General features: G+C 46.7%; 1 protein-coding gene across 1 annotated transcript in view; it reads left to right on the top strand.

Moving 5' to 3' along the window:
• Positions 1-734: 734 nt before the first annotated feature.
• Positions 735-16,467, top strand: part of RNF217 (ring finger protein 217) — a 60,085-nt gene continuing 44,352 nt past the window's right edge. The window contains exon 1 of the mRNA XM_080585822.1: positions 735-1,684. Coding sequence (XP_080441948.1) covers positions 1,025-1,684 — 660 coding nt within the window. The 5' untranslated portion in view covers positions 735-1,024. The remainder of the gene's footprint in view (positions 1,685-16,467) is intronic.

The following is a 16,467-nucleotide window of genomic DNA, read 5'->3' as shown; positions in this document are numbered from 1 at the left end:
GTTGAGTTCACTGATGTGATAGCCACAACTTCTTTGCTGCTCTATAACTGCAAGTGCCTGTCCTGGATTTCAGCTGCAGAATTTGAAAATCAGGCATGAGTAAAAGGACAGCCAGCAAGCATAGCTGTTCACACCAAACCCACTGACAGGCTTAACAAAGGAAAACCCAGCTTTGCCACACTTGCAAGGACTAGAGGATCCGGGCTCTGTTGGAGGGTGGTGGGCAGAGCTCCTCAAAACGGAGGCCCCCTCGTGCCCTGCCAGCCGCCGGTGGTGTTTGGGCTGCAGAGCTCAGAGGTGGGGCTCCCTGCTGAGGTAGGCTTGGCTGCGTGCCACGGGGAGAAAAGCAATCTCTCAAGGAACTAGGCTCAGTTCCACGCAACTGTGTTCAAACACGACAGAGCTCTCATAAACCAAACAGCTTGGCGAGAAAAGGCTTCATGAAGGACGCAAAGCTGCCCCCTGGACTGACAACACCTGGGTGACAGCCGGCCCCAAGCAGCCGGTGTGGGGACGGAGCCTTCTGCCCCGGCGTGTGGCTGCTTCTTCGCCCAGCTGGCAGAGCCCCGGGCAGCGTGCCCAGCAGCCCTCTCCGCCCCCTGCTCCTCGTCCCGCTGCCGGGGCAGCCTCCCGCGGTGTTTACGGCTCAATGGAGGGCCGGGCCGGCGAGGGCGCGTCAGAGCGGGGCGGGGACGCGGGGCGGGGGCGGGCCGGGGTCGGCGGGGCCGGGCCGGGCGCGGGCGCGGTGGGTGCGCGCTGCCCCGCGGCTCCGGGGGCGGCTGCCCGCCTGCGCCCCGCGGCATGGGGCTCGGGCTGCGGCCGAGCCCGCGGGGGCGGCGCTGAGCGAGGCGGGCGGCCCCCGCCGCTCCCTCCGCAGCCCCGGGGGGAGGAGGCCGGGCGGCGGCGGCGGCGGCCGGTGCCCGCGGGCGGCCGGGGCTCGTAGCGGCGGGGCTCGGGACCCGGAAGCAGAAGCGGCGCCGGGAGGCGGCTGGATGGGAAGGAGCGGCGGCGGCGGCGGGCGGCGATGGGGGAGCAGCAGAGCTCGCTGAGCGCCCCGCCGACACCGGCCGCCGCCGCCGCCGCGCCGCCGAGCCCGGCCGGGAGCCCGCGGGAGCCCGGCGCGGACGAGCCGCCGCTGGAGGCGGCGGGGCCGGGGCAGAGCGGGGAGCCGCCGCCCGAGCGGCGAGGGGCCGGCGGGGACGAAGACGAGGAGGAGGAGGCGGCGGCCGGGCCGGAGCAGCCGGCGGCCCCGGCGGAGGAGGGGCCGGGGCCGGAGGGGGGCAGCGGCCGCCGCCGCCCCCCCCGGCGGCACGTGTACTGCACCGTGTACTGCGTGGAGAACGACCGGCCCGCCGCCCGCCGCGCATCGCCGCCCTCCCCCGGGGGCGGTGGTGGCGTCGGGCGGGCCCCGGCCCCGGTGACGGCCCCGCTCCCGGCCCCGCTCCCGGCCCCGTCGCGGCGCGGGGTGGCGGCGGGCGGCGACCCGCTGGCGGCGGGCGGCAGCGTGGAGGTGGTGGACTTGTACCTGCTGCCCGAGCCCTTCTCCGGGCTGATCGCGGGGGACTTCGGGCCGCTGCTGGTGCTGAGCTGCCGCGTGTGCCTGGAGGAGAAGCCCGTCAAGCCGCTGTCCTGCTGCAAGAAGGCGGTGTGCGAGGAGTGCCTCAAGCGGTACCTCAGCTCCCAGGTACGGCCCCTGCCCCGGGGGATCGGGGGTACGGCGGCGGGCAGGGACCCCGGGGGAAGCAGGGCTTTTCCGTGCCGGGCAGGCAGCTGCTTGCTTGCAGGCGGCTGCTGCTTCACCGCCGGTTTGCCAGCCGGAGTGCTGTTTCAAACCGAAATCAGCAGCTTGAAAGCCAACCTCTGGCCTCGCTAGTGTTTCTAGGAGCTGGTTTAGCATCACAAAACACTCGGGCATTGTTTCCGCCACCAGCGTAGGCGTGCCCTAAACCCGAAGAGCAACGGGAGGTGTCGGGCGTGTGGGAAAAACCAAACCAAACCGAGCCCTGTGCCGTACGCCTTCTCGTACGAGCTCAGGAGGAACATTTGCGACGTGCAGAGTGGACGTGCTGGGTGGCTGGTAGGATGTATTTTTACACCTGCTGGCCCCGGGAGCCGTGCCGGGGTGGTCCGAGCTCCAGCTGGACGGCGTGCCTCGGAGCTGGATCGGCAGCTCCAGCTCCATCGAGCGCTATAAATAGACGGAGGGCTCCTCTGGGCAGCGGACATCGCACGGCTTGGGACGTGCGCGTGCCTGGCTGGGCACTGGCAGGCCTGCTCGGCACTGGGTAGTGCTGGTGGCCTTTGTCCTAGCTAACACGAAACTCACTGAGGTGTTCATGGAACACGTTCATCGTGTTTAGGTAACTCATAAGGGCCTTATGTGGGAGCTGATGGGGTGAGAGGAGCTGGGAGGTGTGCTTTTGTACATCTCCTGTAACGCTGAAATTCAGGAATGCTTAGCAAGACAAAGTCCTGCATGCTTTAGTTTGGTTTGTAGTCAAGTGATGAGCTGAAAACTTGGAAAGTTTTTAGAGTACGTTGCCAATACATGTTTGTGCCTCCTTGGTATTTGCCACCAAGGTCATGTGTCAGGATATTGTCTCACTTTGGAGACTGCAAAGTGGTGTGGCGTGAAGGTATTCATTTCCAGCTTCTGTAGCTGCACACAGCCTGCTCTACATGTTGATATGATGAGCTGTGGTAGTCTTTTCCTTAATGAAATGGGTAGTAACATATTTTGGGAAATGGCCAGGCAGGGTCTTCAGGCATCACCCTCAAGAGACTTCCCTGTCTTTGGAAGTATTCACAGTTGGGTTAGATGGGGCTTCGAGCAATCTGGTCTGGTGCAAGATGTCCCTGCCCGTGGCAGGGGAGCTGGACTAGATGGTCTTTAAGGGTTCCTTCCAACCCAAAGCATTCTGTGATCAAATCTGAATGTCTACAGTGAATATGTTTGGCTAGGCCCTTCTTTTGATCAGTGAAAAAGAGATGTTTTTAGAGTGTAACTTGTCTAAAATAATTGAAATACCCATAAACGTGCGTGTTTTGTCCCAGTTGGTTTCTTTGAGCAAGAAGGGATGTAGTAGGATCTCACCAGGCCTGGGAAGAAGGTGTACCAGAGCAAGATTCAGCCTCAAACCCAAAATAGTGTTGATTCTGAGCTAAAGCGATAGAGAGGATCGCTTACAATGACCCGACTGATCTGTGTGATCTGGTAGCTAAAGCTGTACCTAAGAACTAAGGTATAGCCTGGGTTTGGCTGGGCTCTTTGAAGATGATGCCGTGGCTTGGTGGCTGGAACAGCTGCTGGGCTTGGGAGCCAGGTAAATACCCCGTGAGGTGGATTTAGAATTGGCCAGCTGCTTTATGTACGTACAGGGATGCTCTCTTGAAGGAAGCCGCTGCTATTGCTGAGCACTCTGCAAAACTTATCCCAGAAGCTATTAAAAGGTCTATATGGCAGATAGCCATATTGATACACGTAAAAGATGGAGCAGGGATACAAATGCAGAGAAAGAGAAGTCTGCAGCAAGGCAGCTGATCTTGAGATGGAGATTCATGGAGTGGTTTTGTGGACACACAGACTTTATTACACATGCTGTATTCTGACCAGATAGAATTTTAGTTGCTTGATGTATTTGTTTGGGGAAAAGGGAAACCAAACACCCTCAAATATCCACGTATTTTTACCGTATCTCCCTTTTTTTGAGAAGAACAAGTGGTATTTCTTTGAGAAGAACAAGAAGTGATATATCTTTCCTTCATGCTGTAGAAGGATCCTGTGACCTGCCAGCAGGCCGAGGGGAGGTGATTTTCCCCCTCTGCTCTGCTCACGTGAGACCCTACCTGGAGTAGTGGATTCAGCTCTGGGGCCACCAGCACAAGAAGGACATGGACATATTAGAGGAAGTCCAGAGAAGGGCTGTGAAGGTGATCAGTGGGCTGGGGCTTATTCAGCCTGGAGAAGAGAAGGCTGTGGGGAGACCTTATTGCGGCCTTCCTGTGCCTAAAGGGGGCCTACAAGAAAGCTGGGGAGGGACTCTTTGTCAGGGGGTATACTGGCAGGACAAGGAGAAATGGCTTTAAACTAAAAGAAGGTAGGTTTAGATTAGATATAAGGAAGAAATTCATTACTCTGAGTGTGGTGAGGCACTGGCACAGGTTGCCCAGAGAAGCTGTGGATGCCCCATCCCTGGAGGTGTTCAAGGCCAGGCTGGATGGGGCTTTGGGCAGCCTGGTCTGGTGGGAGGTGTCCCTGCCCATGGCAGGGGGTTGGAACTGGATGGGCTTTAAGGTCCCTTCCAACCCAAACCATTCTGTGTTTTTATGACTCATCGTGAGGATAGAGGGAAAAGGCCTGTCATATCAGAGGAATTTCTGGGAAGATGAGTGGAAAGACAGTATGGGATAAAAATAAAATCATCTTTGAGACTTAGCACTTCATTTAGTAATTTCGTTCCTAAAAAGAAAACTTAAAAGTTTGAAAAGAGTAAATGCTGGAAAGCTGGTACTTTTCAAAAATTGTAACATTTTCAATTTGGATGCAGTCAACTTTGTGTAGGAGTGTACCTGAAACTGATGGGAGGAGAGTGGAAGGAGAGATAAGAAACAGGAATGTGCATTTAGGTCTGGTTTCTGTGTCAGAGAAGTAGCAAGCTGTGCCCTTTGTTTGAGAGGACACTGACTCCAAGTCTCTGGAGAAGGAGTGGTCTTTTATGCTGAAAACGTGGTGTATGTTGGCAGAAGTGTAACACTTGAAATAAATTGTTGTCTTTAATGTCTGTGTTTGTTTTACCCCTGAAGAAAGCTGGAGTCTTGATGATGGCTTCAGTGTGATTTCTGAAATGACGCTTAATGGAGTAGCCAAGTAAAAACCCTGTTAATGCCCTGTAATGTCTTCTGTGCAGATGTATAACTGCGTCAAAACTTCAGCCTTAGAGCATTTTATAGATCTGAAAATCAACTGAAGCTTTAGGTGCTATTGAAAAGAAGTTTATCTAGATGAAAATGCTTTGACCGCAGAGTTCTCTCCTTGTTTTACGGATGTGGGGGTAATATGGGGACAGTTGATTTAGGAATGTTGCCTTGGGAAGGTCCTTAGAGGTCAAATCCAGTCTCTCTTATCACTGGCACCTTGCTGCATAATCCCTTTCAAGGATTTAATGCATGGTGTAGAAGCTTATCAGGTGAGCCAGCTCCCAGGCTGATCTGGAGCCTGACTTGTAGTAAGTGGCATAATTTTACCTCAGCCTCAGTTCAGTTATTCTTTCTCTGGGCCTTATACTTGCAGACCACTCAGGGCTTTTTAGGGTCTGAGTAAGACCACTTTACCTAATATTTTACAAAAAAAATAATAAAAAAAAAGTGAATATCGTTTTGGACCCAGGTAAATTGAGGAAGGCATAGGTATGTGTAGTGGGTTATCGTGAATAGGGTTGTAGTTTGGGGTACAAGTGTGGGTCCTGCAGATCCCGGTCGAAGTCATGAGAAGACCCACCTCCAGGAGCAGATGCAGGCCAAGCTGTTGTGTTGGTACACTAACTCACAAGCTCAATTGAGTGAGCGCAAGTGTTGAAGATGGCTGTGCTCTTTGAGGACCGTGGTGCTCGCAGAGACGATCTTACTGGGTGCTGAGGAATGTGCCCGGTTAGGCAGGAGCCAGAAGGGTGAACGAACTGCTTCTTCAGCTGGTGGCTGTGTGCTTCTACTTGTCCTTGTGCATACAGCCTGTAACCTGGGAAGCAGGGGAAGAACTGGAGCGTTTGATCCCACAGGTGTAATGTTGCATTCACAATTCCTTCACTTCACATCTTCCTCTACATTTAGCATTGCACCAAACACGGTTTATTCCAGAAGCTGTGTGCACGCACAGATTTGCTAAATGAGTGATTCACTTCCTAACCTCCCTTGGCTGCTTGTAAATCTGAGTCAGAGGGAGTATTTGTGCCTGGTTTTGCTTTTTGTGCGTATGTGTGTCTGGGTGGGGGGTTGTTCAGAAATTTTCTGTGCAAATAAACTAATCGCCATAGGAAGAAATTTCTCATAAGAAGAGAGGGTGAAACCTACAGTTTAACTGGAGTGTTATATTTAACTTATCCTGCACTGCTAAAGAGGCTAAGGTTTATGTGTTTTCATCTCTCTAATCTGTAAACCTGAGGAGTGCTATTCAGAACAACAATCTCGCTCCTCACTTTACAGTGAATACTGAATAGACCAAAATAACATTTGCTCTTTCTAACATCTACAAAGTATGGTAAGTTCTTTATTAAATACATGAAGGAATATATATATATATATATATATATAAAATAGTATTTATACTTGTTTTACTTTTCTTATAAAGTCGCTGTAAATGTTTTATAGAAACCTTGGTGACTTGACTGCTTGCTCTTCTACCTCTGAATTGGGAAACTTGATAATCCAGTTTTGATCTTATGCTCATTAGCGATGCTTTATTTTGTAGATCTTGTAATTCTCTTGGAGCAGTAATTTCTTATATTAAAGGACTTTGGATGAGTTAATTTAAGCAGCCTACCAATCAGATATTGTGGTGCTTTAATTACAGGAATGCTAATCAGATTAGTGGATGTGGATAAATCGGAAGGGGATGTTGGGGCGGGGAGGGGTTGCAGCTGGCAGTGCTCAGTGTCTGGCTGGCTTTGGTGGGACAAGAATCCTACTCTACTCTCCTGAGCATGAAATGCGGGGATTATCCTCCCTCTACCTGGAATCTGTTACTAGTTTTGCTCTGCCTTTGACCTGAGATCTTGTTTTCAACACCCCTCGTTTTGTTGCGTGATCTTTCAGAAAGACAGGAGGGGAGGAAACGGCAGCAGAACGTTACAATTGAGATTTTTATGTGACGTGTGTGATGATGAAGCTGTGCTAGCAAGCAGGAGAACTTAGGAGCAGGCTGTGTTGCCCAAAACTGGTACCAGCTTGGATCCGGAGGGACTTGACACCTGTGCACCTCTTCAGGTGTCTGATTGTATCATGTAAATGATATGCCTTCAAAGCTGTAGTCTGGCTGCTGAAGGAAACCAGGCAGCAGAAATGTAGACACCGAGTGCTGAATCATCTGATTGTTAATGAGCTGCTTGGTGCTCTGACGCAAACCAGAGCTCAGGAGGGCCACTGTCATCCAGTGAGGGAGCAAATCTGTGTTTGCAAGGGGTCTTAATCCCAAAACGTGCTGTAATGCTAGCTAGTGAGTTGCTGGGATGGCTGCAGACTGGAGAGGTGACAGCAGGTTGATCGATCACCTTTCAGCTAAAGTTTCAATAGCAGAAAGGTTTGCAAAGGAGGAAGAGAGGTAAAGTAGAAGAGAATATATTACCTGCTAGATTATAGGCTTTCTAAACCAAACCAGCCACTTCAGCCACTGTGAGGTAGATACTGCATTCCCGTGGAGGCGGAGTGGCAGATATACGTGGTCCCTCAGCTGTGGGTGATGTGTGAGCTACAAGAGTGCTCTGATTTTCAGCAAAAAACAACTTCTGAAAATCTGTCCCCTGGGTTCCTGACGTGTTGTATGCAGTGGCAATGCTGAAATGCTGCTGTGCACCCAGCTGTCGTAGGAATAGTACTGCAGTTCAGGACGTACCTTCAAGGTTGTAAGCATTAGTCTTTGAAGTTGACTAGGCGCATAGCTGACTTTCAGTTCTTCAGAGTGCTTGTTCATGGATGCAGTGTGGGCCAAAGCTTAGGTCTGAAACAAAGTCCTACAAAATTAACCGTTGCTACAGATGCATTTAAATTAAGAAAGCTGTTTTTGAGCAGTACTTTAGAATGATAACACTGCCTACTTGTCCTAGCACAAGTAGACCAAGGTACTCTCAACATAACACCACTTTGTGCGTTATGTCCGTTTCCTGTGAAAAAGTAGCTTCAAACTTACTCTACGTGGAAAGCTTTGAATTCCTGTTGTTTGGATAAGTCTCTGCAAGATGCAGAGCTGGAATATGTGGCCATCCTTAGCCATGCTGTGATGGAAGGAAGGGGAAAGCGAATGGATATTCTTCATATAGCTAAGAATATTTCCAGTAAAACTCGGATCTACAGGATCAGAGATGTTGGGAACAGAAAAGATATTACTGTCGTCTTTGAACAATTCCAGGAAGGGTTCTGCTAATGCAACAATGCCTGAATTCCTGGGGTGAGGATAAATGGTGTCATGAAACAGCTGATGTTTATTGCAGGGTTGAATTTGAAGGCTAAAGACATCCTATTAACGTGGAATTGCAGTGGGAGATGGAGGAGAACGGGATTAATTTTGAAGTAGAGTTTCTGTGAAGCAGAAGCCCCATGTTTCAGCTGCCTTCCATACCCAGTGTGTTGAGGCTCACTGGTGTATCAGTGGTGAAACCAGGCTGGCATTGGGACTGGTAAGCAGGCTGAGCCATGGGGAGATAGTGGCTCCGTGCCTTCCTCCCACTGCTCCTGTCAGGGGGTCCCAGGAGCCACGTCAGGCACAGGAGTGGACTCAGGCCAGGGTTTTTAAAGTAAAATGAATTGAAAACTGAACTTTTGGGGTTTAATTGCCCAAACAATGAGTTATCAAGCCGTTAAACGGGGCTTGGGAAGGTCTTGAGCTCACCTCTGTCCCATTCTTCTGTTTCTCCACCCAGAGCAACTGTTCTCCCAACTGCTCTGGGGCCTCTTGGCCCTTCATTCCTCTCTTCTTCTTGTACAAATATCGTGCTTCCTGCTCTCTAAACCAGCCAGGATCAAGAAAAGTACGTATCTTAAATGGCCAGGATGCAAGTACATTGTCAAAATGATTAAGGGTTGTAAGGGATGTGATTTCTTCAAAAGAATTTAGACTGGCGAAGAAGGGCATTACTTACCCACCCTGTTATGCTGGTTTATCTGTCACTTAGTGTACTTCAGCTGCTTGAACTTATCTTTCTGTTGCTCTTTTTTAAATATTTTCTTTAGGAGTTAATTCAAAAAAAAAAAATCTGTTCTTAGGTTTTCTATCTGCCAAGAAACAGTGACTTTTCCTGATACAGGAAAAAAAGTGACAATATGTCTAATGACAAAGAGGCCACTTAACTTTTAAGTCCATTCTTAAGTACCTCAAAAAAAATGGTAAGGCAAAGAAACTACTGCGAACATAGAAATAACAGCATTCCTGCTGAACAGCCAGCTCTTAAAATGTGTGCTTCTCTAGTGTGTCATACATACATTTATTGTGTAGGTAAGTAAGTCTTAGGAGAGCAGGTGCTTATGGTAACTGACATAGGTAATGTAGGGGAAAAAAAATCATATTAAAGAATTCTGGAGAAGAAAATTTTCTAGATTATCAATGCAGGAGGGCGGAAATCTAACAGTTTAAGCCAGTTTTAGAACTGAAATTAAACAGGTATAAAGGTTGCATTTATCTTAAAATCTGCCTGACTGCTTCAGTTGAAGACTGGTGTATATTTTCATTGACAAGCTTGTTGGGATGTACAGTTGCTCCTGTTTATTTACTTAATTGTGAGAAAGGCTGTGCACTTCCTAGATTACAATTTGATGAAAAGATCAAGAAGTTTCTAAAGCTATCACACTTCCTTTTCCTTACGTGTTTGCTGTGTAATGCATTTACAGAACTGCAAGTATGTCTTCTGTAAGGAATATGAGGTTGAAAAAATGAATATATCTTTCTGCTTGCATGGACTTTTTTTTTTTGACTGGTGTTTTTATTAAGTACTGTACAAATCATGCTGGATATTGTGGTGGAAAGCAGAGGGGGCAAGGTTTAACGCTCTCAAACCTAGAAATGCTGATGCCATCAATCTACCGTTGATATGAGTAAATGACAGCAAAGGCAGGTGCATCTCTAGTTTAATGGGTTTGGCTCCCTGAACTCCTGGGAGTGGTGTACCAGCTCATGGGTAGGATGGCGATCTGGATGACTCTGTGCCTTCAGCTGGTAGGAAAGGGAAGTCCTATCCAAATTGTTTCAGCTGCGATGTGGCTCTGAGGTTGCTCACACAATACGAGGAAGGAAGAAGAGCGAGAAGAAGGCTGCCAGGATGGGAAGGGCTTGATGATGTAAGAATCAGTTTGCCCCAGAAGGTAGGCTCGCCTGGGGTAAGCTTTCATAAAACAAAAGGGTGTTGTGAAGACCGGTGACCTCCATACGTAAGGTGGATCTTCGGTCTCTCTTTAAACCTGCATCTGAGTTGCTATTCAGTTGTTCTGGTAAATAGTAGCCAGAAAGTGAAATGGGGCTGGCTCTGTTTTCCTATTGAGTGGGTGGGGGAATAAATTTAACTTTAAGAAAATAAAAGGTAGCAATAAATAGCAGTGGATTTTAGAGACAGTTGAAAGGATGCAACTTCAGTACAGACATTCCAGGAAAATGACGGGTTAGTGTTTTACTGGCCTGCTGGAAGTCTTACACCCAGTAGGTAGCAGAGAAGGGTGGAGTAGGTAGATGTGTTGTCCTGTTTGTGGTACAATTACAGAGGTGCAGAGAGAAGTGCCTTTTTTTTTCCTGAACAGCTAAAAAAAAGTACTTGACAGTTGTCATTACTATCGATGCTGTATGGGGTCAAACAAATGGTGGAAGAGGGATTAACACATTCAGCTGTTTAAAATTTGCTTGCTGTATGAATGCACTTTGGGGAGAGGACACCTTGTGCTTTTCCATGCCAGTGCACCTGTGCAGTGCCAGGTATAATTTGGCTACTCAGAAGTACTCCTTTAAAGGACTTATGGAAGCATGCGTGTAAACTGCTCAGTGCTTTTTCGAGTGCATATGCAGTTCAGTTGTGCAATAGCTTGGAAACTCTGCTTAGTTAACTTTATGGTATTAGCATGTGGCTGAAAAAGGGGAAAGAATGTGCAACTTAAAAATTTTTTGGAGTGGATGGGCCTGCAAAAGAGCAAACATGCTCCATAGTATTTAGACTCAAAGGGTTGAATGCCAACTGCGAAATGTAGGTGTTAGGTCTCCAGGGAGAGTTATGGTGGTGATAGTGTATTTTGTCGTGGTGAACTAATCCTACTCAGTAAGGCTAGAAAATTGGTTGTAGCACACTGCACTTCTGTCTAAATGTTGACTCTGTTAGAGATTTATGCGTATTGACGTCTGCATGACCATCTGGGCCTCAAAGTAGCTGAAGCAAAATAGAATATTAAAACCTGGACGCCTCAAAGTGTGCACATATCTACAGTCCCCATTTACGTTATGTGTGATCTATGGAAATCAGGCAACCTCAGAAATTCTCACCCATTTCACAGAATCATAGAATATCCCAAGTTGGAAGGGACCCGTAAGGATCATCGAGTCCAACTCCTGGCTCCACACAGGTCTACCCAAAAATTCAGACCATATGACTAAATGCACAGTCCAAACGCTTCTTGAATTCTGACAGGCTTGGTGCTGTGACTACTTCCCTGGGGAGCCTGTTCCAGTTTGTATAACAGGAAGTAGATTCAGACTTGCTGCTATTGTATTTCTTAGTGACACTTAGCAGTAATTTTTAAACATCTAGAGATGTTCATTCTTTCAAGCTGTTTGCTGGAGTTACAACGTCATTTTAAATTACTGGCAGCTTCCCAGTCCAAGATTTAGACCTTCCTAGCAGTGAATTGTGACTATTACTGATGGACAGTCCTGAGTGCTTTTGCCTCAGTGAATGAGGTATTTTATGTTAGGGTTTGATTCAGTTTTTTTGTGAGAGTAACTCAGCAAATCCTGCCTGAAGCATCTAGCAAGTAGTTCCTCATGAGAACCTCACTTAAGCCAAGGCAGGAGGAGACCTAGCTAGACAAGGCCAAGCTGTCACTTGTAGTAGATTAAGTATCTAAAATGAGTTCTGGATCTTATTCTTTTTCTTTCTATATCAAAAAGAGCAGACCTCTTCCTAAGGCGAACAGTTTAGTCACTTTTGCTAGCAGTACTACTTGGCCCTTACTGTTCCTGCATCATCTGTTCCACCAGCAGAGAAAGTGATCTGGATTAAAGTTAACCTTTAGCAACTATTCTTAACTTCTTTTGTCGACTTAAGTTCCTGGTTGTCTCATGCACAGCCATGCACCAGAAGGTGGTACCGAATGAAGTGGCAGTGGCTGAGCAGGACCACTTACTGCGGTAGCGGTGGCAGTTTGTCAGAGCAAAAGGATTGAAGGGCAGCGTGAGAGGAAGAGAAAGAACTGGCTTGAGAAGTCTGCACCTGAAGGCTTTCACTGGAGCTTGATGAAATCAAAACTGCAGTTTGGTCACGTTGCGGCATCGCTTCCTCTTTCACCATCCAGACGGAAGTCACGGCTTGTCCAGCGCCCGAAGGTGCATCTGCACCCACAGCTCTTGGACAGATGCAGCATGGTCCAGAGCCTTTCTCAGAGCCACCCACAGCACTGAGGTTTCCATCCAGCCCAGCTGGTACCTTTCTGTCTCTGCTGCTGTCCGCCGGTGGTTTGTTCCTGTACTGTCGTTAAACAAGAAACTCTCGATTAGCTGGAATTTTAAAGCATCCCCAAGTCACCTTTGATATAGAACAGATTACCCCTAAGGCAGTTTCACCAGTGAAGTTTTTCATGTGAATATCCTCTCAAAGGGGACACCTTTCTTCAGTCTCGCCAGTGTTTCAAAAATGTTAGTTTATTGCTGTCAAGTAGTGCCAAATTATTTTCTTGTGGGTTAAAGAGGTTTTTTTCCTCCGTGAGAGCACTCTTAAAAGAAGTACCTTGTTCCTCTCTACCTGTTCAAATAACACATTAATAAAGATATAGACCGCAAAATGATGGAAAGATGAGTTCTTTAAGTTATAAAATGCCTGAGGATTTATTAAATTCAATGTCTTTTAAAAATATACAATATAACAAGGTACAGCACAGTCATGAAAGAACCAGTATGCATGAGATCTTTGCTTAAGAAACTCTTTGCTCGTGAAGGTTGTTCTTGAGCTTGGTCATACAATCTGTTGGTACAATTACACAAAATAAAAAGACAACTGAAACCAATTAATTCCTACTCCACTATATTCTTCTCCACTCTAATTAACTTAATTTCCGTAAGCATATTGCTTATGCTTTTGACCCATAAAAGTTTTAAGCCTATTTTTACAACTAATGTAGAATTTTTTTAAGCTTTATGTAATCCACACTTCTAGCATTTACACTGGCATGAATGGTCTGTATCTTTCACAAACTAGAAGCATGTTTCTTAGTGAGCAGCATTGCGATACTTGTTTGGGTTTATTTGGGTACAGGGGAGGAGACATGGAGAACATCCCTTTTCCTTGTCTCAATAATGACCTGGCACCAGATAGTAAGCTTTCTAACACTAGCTTATCATTCAGCTTCTGTACTGAGTTTTGATCTTAGGAGAATTTTAAGCTTTCTTGGTCATGATGATGAAAGGAAACAGTGAGGATGAGGTTGTTTGAGCGATCCCTCAGCTGGGCTCCTTTTTGAGACTGGGAAAAAGCTTTGTGTTCTTCAGAGAAGCAATGCTTCTTGAAGGTCCTGCAGCAAATTTAATTCTAAATGGTTCTCTCTTCTTTCTCTGTATTTCCTCTAATTGCATGTGTTTCTTTTGCTTTCTCTTCCCTTTCCTTAACTAGGCTGTTCTCAGGCTTTGTAGGGGTATAATGAAATCAGACGCTGTGGCATGCTAGGATGTATGATTAGAGGTCAATAACAGCATTTTCATTTTTTGAGTAGGAGTCTGCCTTGCTGTTGGAACATTAGTAGGAGGCAGCTAATCTGGGTTAGTGATGACCAAAAATGCAAGAGACTGATGTGGTGGAGTCACTGAAAAACTGAATGCAATTTGAGGATGTAGTATCGAAAGGAGAGTAATGAGGCATTGCGTTTGGTGAGGCTTTGTTGGAATCCCAGGCACCAGTGCTTAAAAGTGGCAGGAACAAAGGAGGATTGAAAAGGGAAAAGTGCTGTTGTGCGGATGTGGATCTGTTTATTTTAACCTAATGAGAACTGAGAAATGTCCATTTACTCTAACTGCAAGGGTGTGGGTGAATGGGGGAAGACACCTACAGAAATTTTGGCACAACACGTACTATAAAAATTGTAGTGAATTAAGTTAGGCTGGAAATCAGTTTTTTTCTGTGGATTAGAGATGTGGGAGCTCCCTTGCAGTGTCTGTGGACCCAGGAAGAAGACTGCAGTACCTGAGCAGGTCTCAAAGCCAGCGCCTGCAGTTCCATCAAAAGGGGCTCTCTGTGTGGCACCATTAGGCACCAAATTTGTCCCGGTTGGATGGGAAAGCCTTCTGTGCTTCTGTGAGTGCGTCCTGCTAAATGAGGAGGTGACTGAAGAGGTTTGCCTATCTGATGTTACTCTCTTTACTCACTGAACGCAGTGAAGAGTTTTCTAATACCCAGGGCATATTTGCAAGTAGTGCACTCAGAACAGTGCTTTGTGTACTGTATGTGTTTGGTCCGTTAGGAATTTAAAGTCACGTGTTTCACACCAGTTTTAGGAAAACTGACTTTTAAATAAATCTCAAAACTGTATCTTCAAAACTGTATCTTAAGTACTGTTTTTGGTTCAGCTGATCTGGCTGAATCAGAGCAACTTTGGAATCAGTTCCCCTGGCTCCCTCCACTGAGGAGAGACTGACTGCTGTTAACCTGTCTTGATACTGACTACAGAGGATGCCTTTGTGAAATAACTCTCTATGGGAATTCGTGCAAGCTGCTGTGTAGAGAAACTCGTGATGGAATGAACAATTAGCAAAGACCAGTCGTTGTTTGTTTTAGTTTCCACAGATTGCTTTTACGTGAAAACAAAGACCAGAACAGATGGTTAAGGTACCAAAAAAAGCTACGTAACATTGAAAAGCAATCTCTCTTGGGGGTGTTTGGGTGTGGGGTTTAAACTTTATTTTGCTGTGAAGTTACAGCTACAAGCTGGGCAAGTGTGTTATTAATTACTAGAAGGCAGTAGCTGAATGTTGTTGGGCTTCCTCCTCTTTCTGTGAGTCTTCAGCTGTACGCTTTGTTTGGCAGGCTGCAGCGCCGTCATCCTGAATTTAACTCCTGCTGTCTCATTTGAAGGTGTTTTTTTTCTTTTTTCATTCCAGTTATTGACACCAATATCTAAGGTTTGTAGAAAGACGTTAGCATCTTTAAAGTGTCGTATTAGCTGCCAGCTAGTCTATTGGTAGCTCAAGATGGCTGCAAGGTGACTTTTGGGGGATTCTGGAGAAATCCATCCTGGCTCTGTGCCTGGCCCAGTGTGCGTGGAGAGGGCCATGCTGATCAGAAAGGCGAGTTGCAATAAACATCAAGTTTCTGTATTCATCCCAAAATATACCTGCGTGCTACCTGAATGCAGCTGTTGAAAGTGCTGTGCTCTTTACTGCTGCTTTGTGCAGAAGTTAGACCCACAGGGAACATGAACGAACCTTGTGCAGAGGTAGAGGCAGGGTAGCCAAGTGTACGTCTTACATCTTTAATGTCCTGTATGTGTTTGCAGCTCTGAAGGTAGTATAGCAAAAAAAAGGGTATTTTTATTCCATTCTTGTTATATTAGGTTTATGCCAAAATAAATTGGCCTCTTATAGAACCTCAGTGTCTATGATATCAACCTAGTGTCTCTGATATCACCAGCGAGGTCTGCCTGGCAGGATAAATTTCATGAAAGTGCTGATTGATTTAATTTTGGGCTCGATGTACTGATAATCAGTATTGAGACTAATATGATCACAACAAACCTACTTCAGGATATGAACAAACAACATGCATATGTGAAGCTTGATATACGCTGACATAACAGGCACTGGAACATTAAAAAAAAATATTTCAGAAAGATGTAGGCTTGTGAGTTTTAATGGAAAATATTTCATATAGGTAAGCCATGCTGGAAAAAACATGGAGAGCTGTATCTGGATTATATCAAGCAATAGTCTATCTTGTGTAATGACCTATTGAGAAACTTGAAAAACACAGAGGTACCACCCAAAGAATAAGAAAAGACAGGTGAAATGAAGTAATTGCTTGGCTAATAGGTATTTTGAGTGGGTTATAAAACCTTTATTTATGGCAGGAAGCTGAGTTTCTTCAAAAGGTTCGCGCTTACCTAGTAAGTGCTGTCAAGATCCTGGAGAGTGACCTTTGTTCTCACTGACTTCCAACTTTTGCTCTTTCTTCTTCCCCTTCCTGGATGAGCTTCCTTTCAGCTGTCAGTAGCATTTTAAAGCAGTATTTCCTTTCCATAGTGATTCTTTTGCTACGGTACTTGCAGTCGTGTTCTGAAAAGGTAAATTGTGCAATTTAAGACTGACTGGGCTGCGTGATAGATTATTCACCCATGCCATTTAAGTAAAGTTCTGTATTGGGAGCCATCAAGCATCTGTTGTGTGGAGGAAGCTGTTGTTGAGCCACAGACTCTTGCTACCTCAGCCATATCATTGGCATGTTTGTCTTGTTTTCATTCCTGTCAATAGTGCGGGAGCAAAAGACCTCCTTGCAGGAGAATCTCCGCAGGCAGATCAGATGTGATGTCCTC

This window comes from Anser brachyrhynchus (genome assembly GCF_964034855.1).
Source record: "Anser brachyrhynchus genome assembly, chromosome: 3".
In the NCBI taxonomy this organism is placed as follows: Eukaryota; Metazoa; Chordata; class Aves; order Anseriformes; family Anatidae; genus Anser; species Anser brachyrhynchus.
This window is presented reverse-complemented; position numbering and strand designations above follow the sequence as displayed.